The sequence below is a fragment of the Clupea harengus genome, chromosome 1 (genome assembly GCF_900700415.2).
Source record: "Clupea harengus chromosome 1, Ch_v2.0.2, whole genome shotgun sequence".
Lineage (NCBI taxonomy): Eukaryota > Metazoa > Chordata > Actinopteri > Clupeiformes > Clupeidae > Clupea > Clupea harengus.
The window spans coordinates 13,962,428-13,974,927 of NC_045152.1; the positions used below are offsets into that span (position 1 = coordinate 13,962,428).

The 12,500-nt window shown below is 46.0% G+C and overlaps 2 protein-coding genes across 2 annotated transcripts in view; one reads left to right on the forward strand and one right to left on the reverse strand.

Annotated features, from left to right (window-relative positions):
• Positions 1 to 2,274: 2,274 nt before the first annotated feature.
• sox8a (SRY-box transcription factor 8a) lies at positions 2,275 to 6,072 on the reverse strand. Its single transcript, XM_012823222.3, has 3 exons — positions 5,082 to 6,072; positions 4,199 to 4,449; positions 2,275 to 4,096 (listed from the first exon to the last, which is right to left on the reverse strand). The coding sequence occupies exons 1-3, from the start codon at positions 5,504 to 5,506 to the stop codon at positions 3,351 to 3,353; spliced, it is 1,422 nt and encodes a 473-aa protein (XP_012678676.1). The 5' UTR covers positions 5,507 to 6,072; the 3' UTR covers positions 2,275 to 3,350.
• A 475-nt stretch (positions 6,073 to 6,547) lies between these two features.
• lmf1 (lipase maturation factor 1) overlaps positions 6,548 to 12,500 on the forward strand; it is a 56,902-nt gene continuing 50,949 nt past the window's right edge. Inside the window, exons 1-3 of the mRNA XM_012823228.3 lie at positions 6,548 to 6,821; positions 7,174 to 7,483; positions 8,233 to 8,243. Coding sequence (XP_012678682.1) covers positions 6,605 to 6,821; positions 7,174 to 7,483; positions 8,233 to 8,243 — 538 coding nt within the window. The 5' untranslated portion in view covers positions 6,548 to 6,604. The remainder of the gene's footprint in view (positions 6,822 to 7,173; positions 7,484 to 8,232; positions 8,244 to 12,500) is intronic.

The window sequence follows — 12,500 nt, forward strand, 5'->3', positions numbered from 1 at the left end:
TTGGAATATCCCAGGACATCCCAACTCGGACTTTTCACAGCTAATAATAAATCACTCCGCGATGAAACATTCTATAGCACGTTGATACAATTAAGCGATAACCGTTAATTCAAAGTTCTTATAATTTCATAAGGCGTTGACAATGGAACTCTTTTTTTGTTGGGGAGAAACAATGGCGAAATAAACATTTTTTAATCAATAACTGTTTAAATGTTAATTGGTTGACTATAAAATTGTTTTATAAAAGCAATATAGTACTCGTGCAAGTGGGGTAGGTAAGGGATATTCCCAAGGGTGTTGTTGCCTGCGCCACTCGGCCTCCGGCCTCGTGGCTACGGCCGAACACCACCCGTGGGAATATCCCTTACCTACCCCACTCGCACGAGTACTATATTGCTTAACTAACTGCCTGAGCTCTATGCTTCACTGCTAATACTCAGCTAACTGCTGGAGAGGCCTTGGCTCTCTGCTTCACCACTGAGACCCAGCTAACTGCCTGAGCACTATGCTTCACTGCTAATACTCAGCTAACTGCCTGAGCGCTATGCTTCACTGCTAACTATCAGCTAACTGCCTTGGCTCTATGCTTCACTGCTAATACTCAGCTAACTGCCTGAACTCTATACTTCACTGCTGAGACCGAGTTCATCTACCTCTCGGGCCCTCTGTGCCAGTCCTCCAGCCCTGCATCTGCACTGCCAGAGACCTGTCTCAGGTCTTTATTGCTGCGGACTGCTCTAAAGGATCCGGTCCTGTTCTAATGGGGATTAGGGTTCTAAAGGATCCGGTCCTGTTCTAATGGGGATTAGGACTCTAAAGGACCCGGTCCTGCTCTAATGTGGATTAGGACTCTAAAGGACCCGGTCCTGTTCTAATGGGGATTAGGGTTCTAAAGGATCCGGTCCTGTTCTAATGGGGATTAGGACTCTAAAGGACCCGGTCCTGCTCTAATGGGGATTAGGGTCAGACCCAGGGTCAGGTGATATCTTCTCAAGACTGACACATCTACAGACCACCAGTCAAATCAACACGTGCATCAACACATTTCCCTGTAGAGCTTCAATGCCCAAATGAGTGAGCCGTGTTGTCAGTACTGTCAGTATGACCAGTTTTGTCAGTTATGTTGTTGATACTGTACGTATATGCAGTATTGTCAATTATGTTGTTGATACTGTATGTATATGCAGTATTGTCAATTATGTTGTTGATACTGTATGTATATGCAGTATTGTCAGTTATGTTGTTGATACTGTATGTATATGCAGTATTGTCAGTTGTGTTGTTGATACTGTATGTATATGCAGTATTGTCAGTTGTGTTGTTGATACTGTATGTATATGCAGTATTGTCAGTTGTGCTGTCATAACTAGCACTATTGTCAGTTCTGTTGTCAGTAATGTGTGTGTGTGTATGCAGTTTTGTCAGGTTGAACTGTCAGTGTGAGCTCCTCCAGGCATCGTCTGGCTCTGGAACTGTCTGATCAGGGCCACATTCATCTCAGAGTGGGCTGCTCTGATTGGCTGTCAGACCAGCAGACGCTACCTCATCCTCTGAGATATCCAATCGTGTCGGGAGTGTGTGAAATGAATTAAGGACCAGACTGAACAAAAGACACGCAGGCTTCGTCTTGTGTCTGGACTCAAGGAGATTAAAGTACTCCTGCTAGTCCACAGGATTTCCTGAAACTGTAGAATGTTTAGTTAAGATTTTAAACAGCTGTGTCATTTCTTTCAACAACTCAGTAGGTTTGACTCTCTACCGCACTCTGGTTTGGTTTGGTTTGGTGCACACAATGCCTCTATTAGAGGTGCAAAGAGAACTACTGCTACTACTGTTACTACTACTACTACTACTGCTACTACTACTACTACTACTGTTACTACTACTACTACTACTACTACTGTTACTGCTACTACTACTACTGTTACTGCTACTGCTACTGCTACTACTACTACTACTACTACTGTTACTACTACTACTACTACTGTTACTGCTACTACTACTACTACTACTACTGTTACTGCTACTACTACTACTACTACTGTTACTACTACTACTACTACTACTACTGTTACTACTACTACTACTACTGTTACTGCTACTACTACTACTACTACTACTACTACTACTGTTACTACTGTTACTACTACTACTACTACTACTACTGTTACTGCTACTACTACTACTACTACTACTACTACTGTTACTACTACTACTACTGTTACTACTACTACTACTACTACTGCTACTGTTACTGCTACTACTACTGCTGCTACAGCTGCTGCTACTGTTACTACTACTGCTGCTACTGCTACTACTGTTTCTAATATTTCAGCGTTCGTATACGTCTACCACCTTCCTCTTTTCTGGAACTAGTCATCTACCAGAGAAGGATTAAGTGATTTTGACTGCTGACTTAAAGTGTGAGATGTGAAAATAACCATCAATAAACAGTTTTTAGACAAAGTAAAGTTTAAGACACATAGTTGTATAGAATCGAAGGATATCATACGGCCAGCATATTTTAAATCCAGTTGAAATAAAGCAGGACTCACCTGCCTGTCAAAAATTCATTCACAAATGCTCAGATTTTTTTTAAGATAAAAACATAAAAGCCAAGCAACTGAAATATAGAAACACATATCTTCAAGAGCGCATAAATCATGTGTCCAGTCTGGTCTGGTGCGGAGGCCCGGGCACATGCCTTTAGTCCATTCACTCCTTCAGTCAAAGAAACACAACCTCACACTGAGTGTGTGTGTCTGTCACGAGTGATAGGGAGTCCAATGTCTGTGGTATGTTAAGAAATATGCCACAATATGGCCTGGAATTTAACAGTTCAAATGTAATCATCACTGGTACTAAAATGTAAAAAAAAAAATCTGTTTTGTTACAACATCTGCAGATAGGCTACTTGAACCAACTGAATGGTTAATTAGTAAAAACACAAGAGTAAAAAAAAAATAACACATTACTCCTGTGCGCGATGCGCATAGAGTATTTGTGTAAATGTTAACCCTACTATGTAAACAAAGACTTGTATTTCCATCATCTTCAAGTTTGTGAGCGTCTGTCAAGAAGTAACTGTAGTCTAACTTTAGTCCATTGAGTTACACTGTGTGTGTTAGGCCAGAGTCCGTGGAAGATGAGTCCGGTGGGTGGATGTCCCCTACGGCCTGGTCAGCGTGGTGTACACCGGTGGGTGGATGTCCCCTAGGGCCTGGTCAGGGTGGATGTACACCGGTGGGTGGATGTTCTCTATGGCCTCGTCAGGGTGGTGTACACCGGTGGGTGGGTGTCCTCTAGGGCCTCGTCAGGGTGGTGTACACCGGTGGGTGGGTGGATGTCCCCTACGGCCTGGTCAGGGTGGTGTACACCGGCTGCTCCCAGTTTGATGCGCCACCGTGTGCCGGGGGCATGGAGAGGCTGTTTAAAATGGAAGAGGCGTACGGCCGCCGAGAGGAGTGGAAGTAGGGGTACTGATAGATACCTGCCGGATAGCCGGGGTACGCCGTGAAATAGTTGGCGGTCTGGAGGTCGGTGTAATCGCCTGAGGAGGCGGCCAGAGAGGAGGAAGAGGAGGAGGAGGAGGAGGTGGTGGAGGAGGTGCACGTCTGCGTGCCGTAAGAGCCCAGGTTCTGCTGAGGGGAGGAGGAGGAGGTGCTGGACTGCTCTGCGTAATGTCGCGGACTCAGCTGCTCCGTCTTAATTTGTGGTCTCGCCTGAGCGGCACCGCTGCCGCTGACACACCCAGCTGACCCGGGGCCCTTGTGGCCCCAGGCGGCCCCGCTGTGGCCGTGACCGAAAGAACCGAACGACCCAGCACCGGCTGCGCTCTGCCCGTGTCCCTGGTGATCCGAGAGGACGGCGTGGGTGCCGTTAGGGGGCAGATACTGGTCAAACTCGTGGACGTCGAAGGTCTCCATGTTGCTGATGACGTCGGTGCTGAGCTCTGATATGTCCACGTTGCTGAAGTCGATGTTCTGACGGCCGCCATCCAGACCGCGTCGGCCCTCGAGCTTGAAGTCGTGCTTCCCGCCGTGGCTCGGGTCAGCTTTGGGCGTGGTGGGGGGCGTGGGTGGCCCGTGAGGTTGACCTTTGGAGAAAAAACCACACTCAATTGACTTAATCTGCGTGTGGCAGTGGCATCCCCCATAACCTCCCTGGAAACAGCACTCACTGGGGACGGCTCTCTCACCTGAATGGTCGTGTGGGTGATGCAGGCTTCCTATGCCTAAATGTAGGCTGCTCACTCCCACCTCGCCTTTGTACAGCTGGTCGCTATGGGGATGGTCCAGTTCGGTCCCCGCGTCCGGGTCACTCTGGCCCGGCTTCAGACTCTTCCGCCGCCGGGGCTGGTACTTGTAGTCCGGGTGATCCTTCTTGTGCTGCACCCTCAGCCTGTCCGCCTCCTCCACGAAAGGCCTTTTCTCGTTCTCAGAGAGCAGTCTACTCACAGATCATAAAGGTTCTCAGAGAGGAGTCTACACACGGATCATAAAGTTCTGGTTCTCAGAGAGGAGTCTACACACGGATCATAAAGTTCTCGTTCTCAGAGAGCAGTCTACACACGGATCATAAAGGTTCTGGTTCTCAGAGAGCAGTCTACACACGGATCATAAAGGTTCTCAGAGAGGAGTCTACACACGGATCATAAAGTTGCTATGAGTCCTGACTGATGGCTATTCATATTGTCCCTGTCATCATATGTTGGTATAATCACTAAGATAGCCTTCTAACAAGGTAATAAACCAAATCAATCTGCTCCACGTCTCCAAGCATATCTAACCCAATGCAAAAACTATTCACTTGGATATGAAACTGGTTTCTAGGAGGTGGGTGCTTTGGGTTTGTAGTGCATAAAGTGCATGATTTTGTTTGTTGAGCAAAGTTGCTTCAGGCATTTTTTTTTCAGGAAAATAAAATGTTAAATGTGTAATTCTATGTATAATACATCATGAGGTCATTGTTACAGCAGTCTAGAGCAGATGATGCACTGAAGTATCATTAAACTATGACTCGAAAAACATTTCCTTTACAGACGCGTACAGTCCGCAAAGAGGGAAAAGACTTGAGCTCACCGCCATAACTTGCCCAGCGTCTTGCTCAGTTCGGCATTGTGGAGGTGAGGGTACTGATCCGCTAGTTTCCTCCGGGCGGCCTGTGCCCACACCATAAACGCGTTCATGGGTCTCTTTACGTGCGGCTTGTCCTTCAGTGAGCGACTTCCGCGCATGGGCATGGGAATCAGCGACCAGTCGTACCCCTTTAGCACCTGGGACACTGCGTCGCGGATGCACACGGGAAAGCGCTCGTCCTCATCCCCGCCGCCCACCTTCTCGCCTCGGGCCAGCTGCTGCTGGACCGGCCCTTGTCCGTCGGACTCCGTCGGACTGGATGGCGCGTCTGAATCCAGATCAACTTGGGACATGGAGCTAGCAGTCCCCGAGGGGCTGCATGGTTGTTCGCCGAGACCCTTCTCCCGTTCTTCATTCATTTTAAACATGAGTAGGCTGGGCGAGAGAAAGTCTTAAGAACGGATTTAATCCAGAGAGAGAGAGGGTAAATTAGAGCATTTTTACGCACAGCCCATGTAAAGTCTTGGGCTTCCCCAGTCCACAAATGCCAGCTGTCCAAAACTCCTGCGGTGCCTCGAAGTTGCCCACAGCAGGTCCGCGCACTGTGAGAAATGATACACTACTTAGAGGAAGCACTGGCTATGAGGAAATTTTTTGTCCGCGTTCCGTGTCCCCTCCCCTTCCCTCTTCCGCATCCTATTGGTGGGATCAGACCAGAACTTTTCCAACTTCTAAATTAAGTTACCAAACTGAGCCGTAATTTGATACGTCTCAATGCGCGTCTTAATCATTTTTTAATGGGAAGCCTAGATATTTCCAAGGACAACTGTACAGTAATTTCTCAACATTTCTGAATTAGGCCTGTGTTATTCTCGTGCCACTTGAGTGTGGTCTGGCTCTAACAGTCGCGCGTGCTGGGCGGAGGTAGTGATGCGCGAGCCATTGACAACATTCTCATTGCCAAACGGCATTACGCACGACCGTTTGCAGGACAGCTGACGCCAAACTAGCACAGCTTAGCACTCTCATAAATTGTTAAAAAGCACAAATTAAGTCCTTTGATTATTTTAATGATCGATGTACTTTATGTTTTGATCGCTCAGAAAAATGAGCTAAAATGCATATCAAATTTCTTTCTATTATAGCATACATGTCTCTACAGTTTGCTTTTCATGATAAAGCCAATTAAGAGTGGCTCCGAGATAATCACTTTGCCGTCACTTTAAATCACATGAGTCGCTAGAGTACACTCTGTTCACTTGAAACTTCTTGATCGTGACAAATGTTTCCATGCTTGGACGTTTTACAATTTCAGATGTATTCGTGCGAATGAGTTTGCCTTGGCTTATGTAGACGCCTACCGATCATCTGCACAGGGTGACTCGACCGGAGGTGGACGACATGGACAAGCACAGTTTATTTATGTTATTCAATTACACCTGCTTCGGGCGCCTCAAGTGGACAAAGACGTTCCTGACAGTTCCTGATAGTCCTGGTTCTGAGTTTGCGCAGTGCGTCGGACAATCATGGCGGCCTCCAGTGAGAGTTCTGAGAGTAGTGAGAGCACTTTGAGGAGAAGACGCGGAGAACCGCAGAACTCTGACGTTTGTTCAGAGGACCGCAGAAAAGACCCGGGAAATGAAGACAAGTCCAAGTATGAGAAAAATGAGACCGCTACTTTACGCCCCGGGACATACTGGCTCACTCGAATTGTGCTGCTGCGCGCTATTACTTTCATCTATTGTAAGTTTGACAGCTGAAGTCATAGTCACCCCTGTCAAGTTATCATTGTTATCGTTATCATCCAATAAAAAGCACCTCTGCTGCCTCTGTAAATGACAAGTGTTGACTGTACAGGCGTAGACGTGCAAGATAATCTGTTCAGAGATCTGCACATTCTTGTGGGGTCCTTAACGTTCAGCTAGGCGTATCCTCTAGATCGCTCACGAAAAAAAACTAACATTTTAAACCTATGCACATTATTAAAATATACTAACATCATATGCATCTCAACTTATACCGCATACATGCATCAGTGTGTTCACTGGTCTTGTAGCTGCTGACTAAAACTGGGCTCTCTGACTGCTTCGTGCAGTTGTTGCTTTTAGCGTGGCGCTCCATCAGAACAAGCAGCTGATTGGCGAGCGTGGCCTGATGCCCTGCAAGGACTACCTGCGAAGCGTCAAGCGTTACGTGGGTGGCAAGATTGACATGGCCGCCCTGGCATACACGCCCTCGCTGCTCTGGTTCCTGGACTGGGAGAGCATGGATGCCAACCTGGATGGCATCGCCCTGGTAGGGTTGGCACTGTCCGCGTTTGTCCTCATCACGGGCAGGGCCAACATGATCATCATGACCCTCCTATGGATTCTGTACCACTCCATCGTCAGTGTTGGCCAGCTCTGGTGAGCAGCTACACACACAACCGTACACATGCACACACACACAACCGTACACATGTACACACACACAACCGTACACATGTACACACGCATGAATAGTACACATGCACGTTCACATGCATGTCAACACACACACACACACATACTCTCTCTCTCTCTGTCTCTCACACATGCACACACACACAACTGTATACACCCCCCCACCCACATATACTATAACTCTCATTCTGGTTTAGACAAGAAAACTACAGCTATTTACAAACACATACACACACACACACACACACACACACACACACGCACACACACTCTCTCCCCACACTTTCTCAGTACATTTTATTGGAGGACATTTAACTCTAATTCAGTTAATCTATTCTGAGCAATTATATAATTATCCAGTGATACAGTTAGTTGGATGTGTCTGGTATTTTAATTAGCTAACAAGGCTGTAATTAAGAATGTTCCAGTGTCTAATGAGGACGGAGTGGGTTGGCCTCTGATCTTACATACGTACTTTACAGATCATTAGAGCAGTATGCGCATGATACATGGTGTCTACACTAACGAATATAGAGGATTAGTTAGAACTGAGGTGGAACACAGAGAACATAGAGGATTAGTTAGAACTGAGGTGGAACACAGAGAACATAGAGGATTAGTTAGAATTGAGGTGGAACACAGAGAACATAGAGGATTGTTAATGAGTGAAAGTTGTTCCGTTATTAAAATGTCTTTTATCTGTTTCTTTTCAGGTACTCTTTCGGTGAGTAAATACTCTGACACACACACGCACGCACGCACGCAGACACACACACACACACACACACACACACACACACACACACACACACACACACACACACACACACATACACACACTCATAACCAGTCAGTTGCTCTGCTGTGATGACCTGTGATGAGAGCTTTAGAATGCTCCATCTCCCTGGTCCATGTCTATGGTTCCTACTCTCTAAGGGCTGAACTGCAGACACACACCCACATCTGCAGACAGACCTGAGTGTGAGGTGGGATTGGTGTGTGTGTGTGTGTGTGTGTGTGTGTGTGTGTTATCCTTAGTTATTGGCAGGGCATGGCAGTGGTGTGTACTGGATGCGTGACCTTTAGATCCAGATGGAGGGCTTGGCAGCTGCAGCTGCAGTGTTGGCCTCATGTTCACGCTGTCGCCTCGGGCAGTGCGGGGGTGAGCGGCTCCAGAGCAGCCCAGCCTGGCCCGGATACGGCCCAGATACAGCCCAGATACGGCCCAGATACGGATCAGATACGGATCAGATACGGATCAGATACGGCCCTCATCTGGACCAGATACGGGCCAGTGACAGTTACTGCTGGGTTGGAGTGGGGGAGTGAGATGGGGATCACACTGACCAGTGAGGGAATGAGATGGGGATCACACTGGGGTGGGGGAGTGAGATGGGGATCACACTGGAGTGGGGGTGGGTTTGGTGTGAGAGGAACCCAACCCCTGGAGTTTCTCTGGCAGAGCGGAGTGGAGCGGAGTGGTACCAACGCAAATAAACACAATGAATTGAAATAGATACAGGCCTGCTGGTTGGAGCTGTTCGGAGTGCTGTTTCTGATGGACGGTAACCGCTTCCAGATTTCACATTGATTCAGGCTTTGCCTACCCTGTGGCCGGAGATACTCTGTTCACCTCCTGTGTGTGTGTGTGTGTGTGTGTGTGTGTGTCTGTGTGTGTGTGTGTGTGTGTGTGTGTGTGTGTTCAGAGCCAGAGCCAGGGTGGGTTTGTCTCTGTGTTTTGTTTGTGTATCTGTGTTTATGCGTAGCAGTGTTTTTGTGTTTGTACGTGTTTGGATGTGTGTGTGAGCTTGAGCACGTAGCGGAGGCTATTATCTCACCTAGTTCCATTACCGTTCGCTGGCTTCCCACAGAAGTCATGTGCCCCCCCGAAGGCCTGAGTTCTGGTTAGACCTTACACACACCGGCGGAGTTCTGGTTAGACCTTACACACACCGCCTGAGTTCTGGTTAGACCTAACACACACCGGCTGAGGTCTGGTTAGACCTTACACACACCGGCTGAATTCTGGTTAGACCTTACACACACCGCCTGAGTTCTGGTTAGACCTTACACACACCAGATATCCATGCAGTGGTTCTACCCATCTTGGATCTAAAGTGTGTCAGATATCCATGCGGTGATTCTACCCATTCAATCATAAATGTCCCAAGTGTCCTCTTTTAGGGAGAAGCATCTGAATCCCTGTGATCCCTCCTCATCTTTATTCTTATCTTCATCCTCATCTTCATCCTCATCTTCATCATCGTCCTCATCTTCATTCTCAGCTGATATGAAATGAAAGGAAAGGAAACAAAATGAAATGCTCCCCCTTGAGTCCTACTCCTCTGGTCGGCACAACATGACCTTTCCATCAGATATCTGAGCCCTTGAGGAAATGTCTCTCTGTTTGGTCCAACCTTGTCATCCCTAAAGCCTGATTGGTCCAACTGTGTCACTACTCAAAGCCTGATTGGTCCAATTGTGTCATCCCTTAAACCTGATTGGTTTAACTTTGTGACTTCTAAAGCCTGATTGGTCCAACTGTAGGGGTGGGAATCTCTTGGCACCTCACGATTCGATTCGATTCCGATTCAGAGGTCAATGATTCGATTCTAAACCGATTATCGATTATCGATGCATCTCGATTTTTTTAATATTTGAGTTTGCTACTCAGAGTCTCAAATCACTTCCTACTTTGTGTTTGATAATTAAAGAAAATCAACAGATGAATTACCTTCTCTATTTTTTTATTAGAGAAAAAGTTTTTCCTTGTCACAACTATGACTTTCTATTAACAATGCAATAATTAATGCAGCTTGCATTTCAACACAAAATGAATGTGTAAAAAAAAAAAAAAAAAATTATTTATTTATTTTTTAATTAAAAAATCGATTATGAACTTTTCTGAATCGAGACAGAATCGTTCTAGAGAGAATCGAGAGAAATCGAAGAATCGATTTTTTTTCCCACCCCTATCCAACTGTGCCACGTCTAAAGTCTGATTGGTCCAACTGTGTCACCTCTAAAGCCTGATTGGTCCAACTGTGTCACGTCTAAAGCCTGATTGGTCCAACTGTGCCTCCTCTAAAGCCTGATTGGTCCAACTGTGTCACCTCTAAGTGCAACCTCTTGTTGTGCAAGGCAGCCAACTCTGTGTCCAGTGGGATGTGTGCTCTAAAGACATTTGACCCAAATCTGTCTGAATAAACAGCATTCCTAAACCATTTATGTCCACCAAGCTGTTACTCATAGGAAATTCTTTCAAAATAAATGTCATGGAATTCAGTTCAGACAATACAGTTTACAGGAAGTCCTGTTTTTAGGTGTCTTTTGACTTGGTACTTATCAACACTGTTACAAAACAACCACCCCATAAAAGTCTTTGTACTACATTTCCCATTATTCATTGCGGTGCAGCTCAACTCTGTGCTTTGGCGAGTGCTGTGCATATCACATCAGGATTACCACACTGAGTTATCACACAGGCGTCTAACAGCATACACTCAGTAACTGCGCCAACTCAGAGTCTGCTAATGCAATCAGACTGGGCGTAGATATAGACCACTGGATCACAGCAGCCAATCAGACTGGGCGTAAATATAGACCACTGGATCACAGCAGCCAATCAGACTGGGCGTAAATATATACCACTGGATCACAGCAGCCAATCAGACTGGGTGTAAATATAGACCACTGGATCACAACAGCCAATCAGACTGGGCGTAAATATAGACCACTGGATCACAGCAGCCAATCAGACTGGGCGTACATATATACCACTGGATTACAGCAGCCAATCAGACTGGGCGTAAATATAGACCACTGGATCACAACAGCCAATCAGACTGGGCGTAGATATAGACCACTGTTATTGGGACAACTTCTCTTGTTCTCTCTGCTCTCTCTCTTCTTTCATCCTTTTTCTCTGCTTCCCTTCCTCTCTTCTGCTGTCGTCTCCCATCCTATCCGTGATGTTGCTTCTCTCTTTTCCTCCCTCTTCTTCTTCATCTCTCTTTTCCTCCCTCTTCTTCATCGCTCTTCATCATCTCTCTTTTCCTCGCTCCTCTTCTTCATCGCTCTTCTTCTTTATCTCTCTTTTCCTCGCTCTTCTTCTTCATCTCTCGTTTCCTCGCTCTTCTTCTTCATCTCTCTTTTCCTCATCGCTCTTCTTCTTCATCGCTCTTCTTCTTCCTCCCTCTTCTTCATCTCTCTTTTCCTCCCTCTTCTTCAGCGCTCTTCTTCTTCATCTCTCGTTTCCTCGCTCTTCTTCATCATCGATCTTCTTCTTCCTCCCTCTTCTTCATCGCTCTTCATCATCTCTCTTTTCCTCGATCTTCTTCATCGCTCTTCTTCTTCATCTCTCTTTTCCTCCCTCTTGTTTATCTTCTCCTCTATCTCCTGTAGGCAGATGTACATATACTGTAGTTCCACTGAAATCATGGCACATAACTAACATTGACAGCAACAGACGGAGAATAAGGAAAGCACATGTTTGTACGCTGAAGTTACATACATTGAGCCTGTTGGATATGCATTATTCATATATTAGTATGTTATCTCTCAGGGATTGAGCCTGTTGGATATGCATTATCTATACATTAGTATGTTATCTCTCAGGGATGGTTAGTTCCATGCATTGAGCCTGTTGGATATGCATTATTCATATATTAGTATGTTATCTCTCAGGGATTGAGCCTGTTGGATATGCATTATCTATACATTAGTATGTTATCTCTCAGGGATTGAGCCTGTTGGATATGCATTATCTATATATTAGTATGTTATCTCTCAGGGATTGAGCCTGTTGGATATGCATTATCCATATTAGTATGTTATCTCTCAGGGATTGAGCCTGTTGGATATGCATTATTCATATATTAGTATGTTATCTCTCAGGGATTGAGCCTGTTGGATATGCATTATCTATACATTAGTATGTTATCTCTCAGGGATGGTTAGTTCCATGCATTGAGCCTGTTGG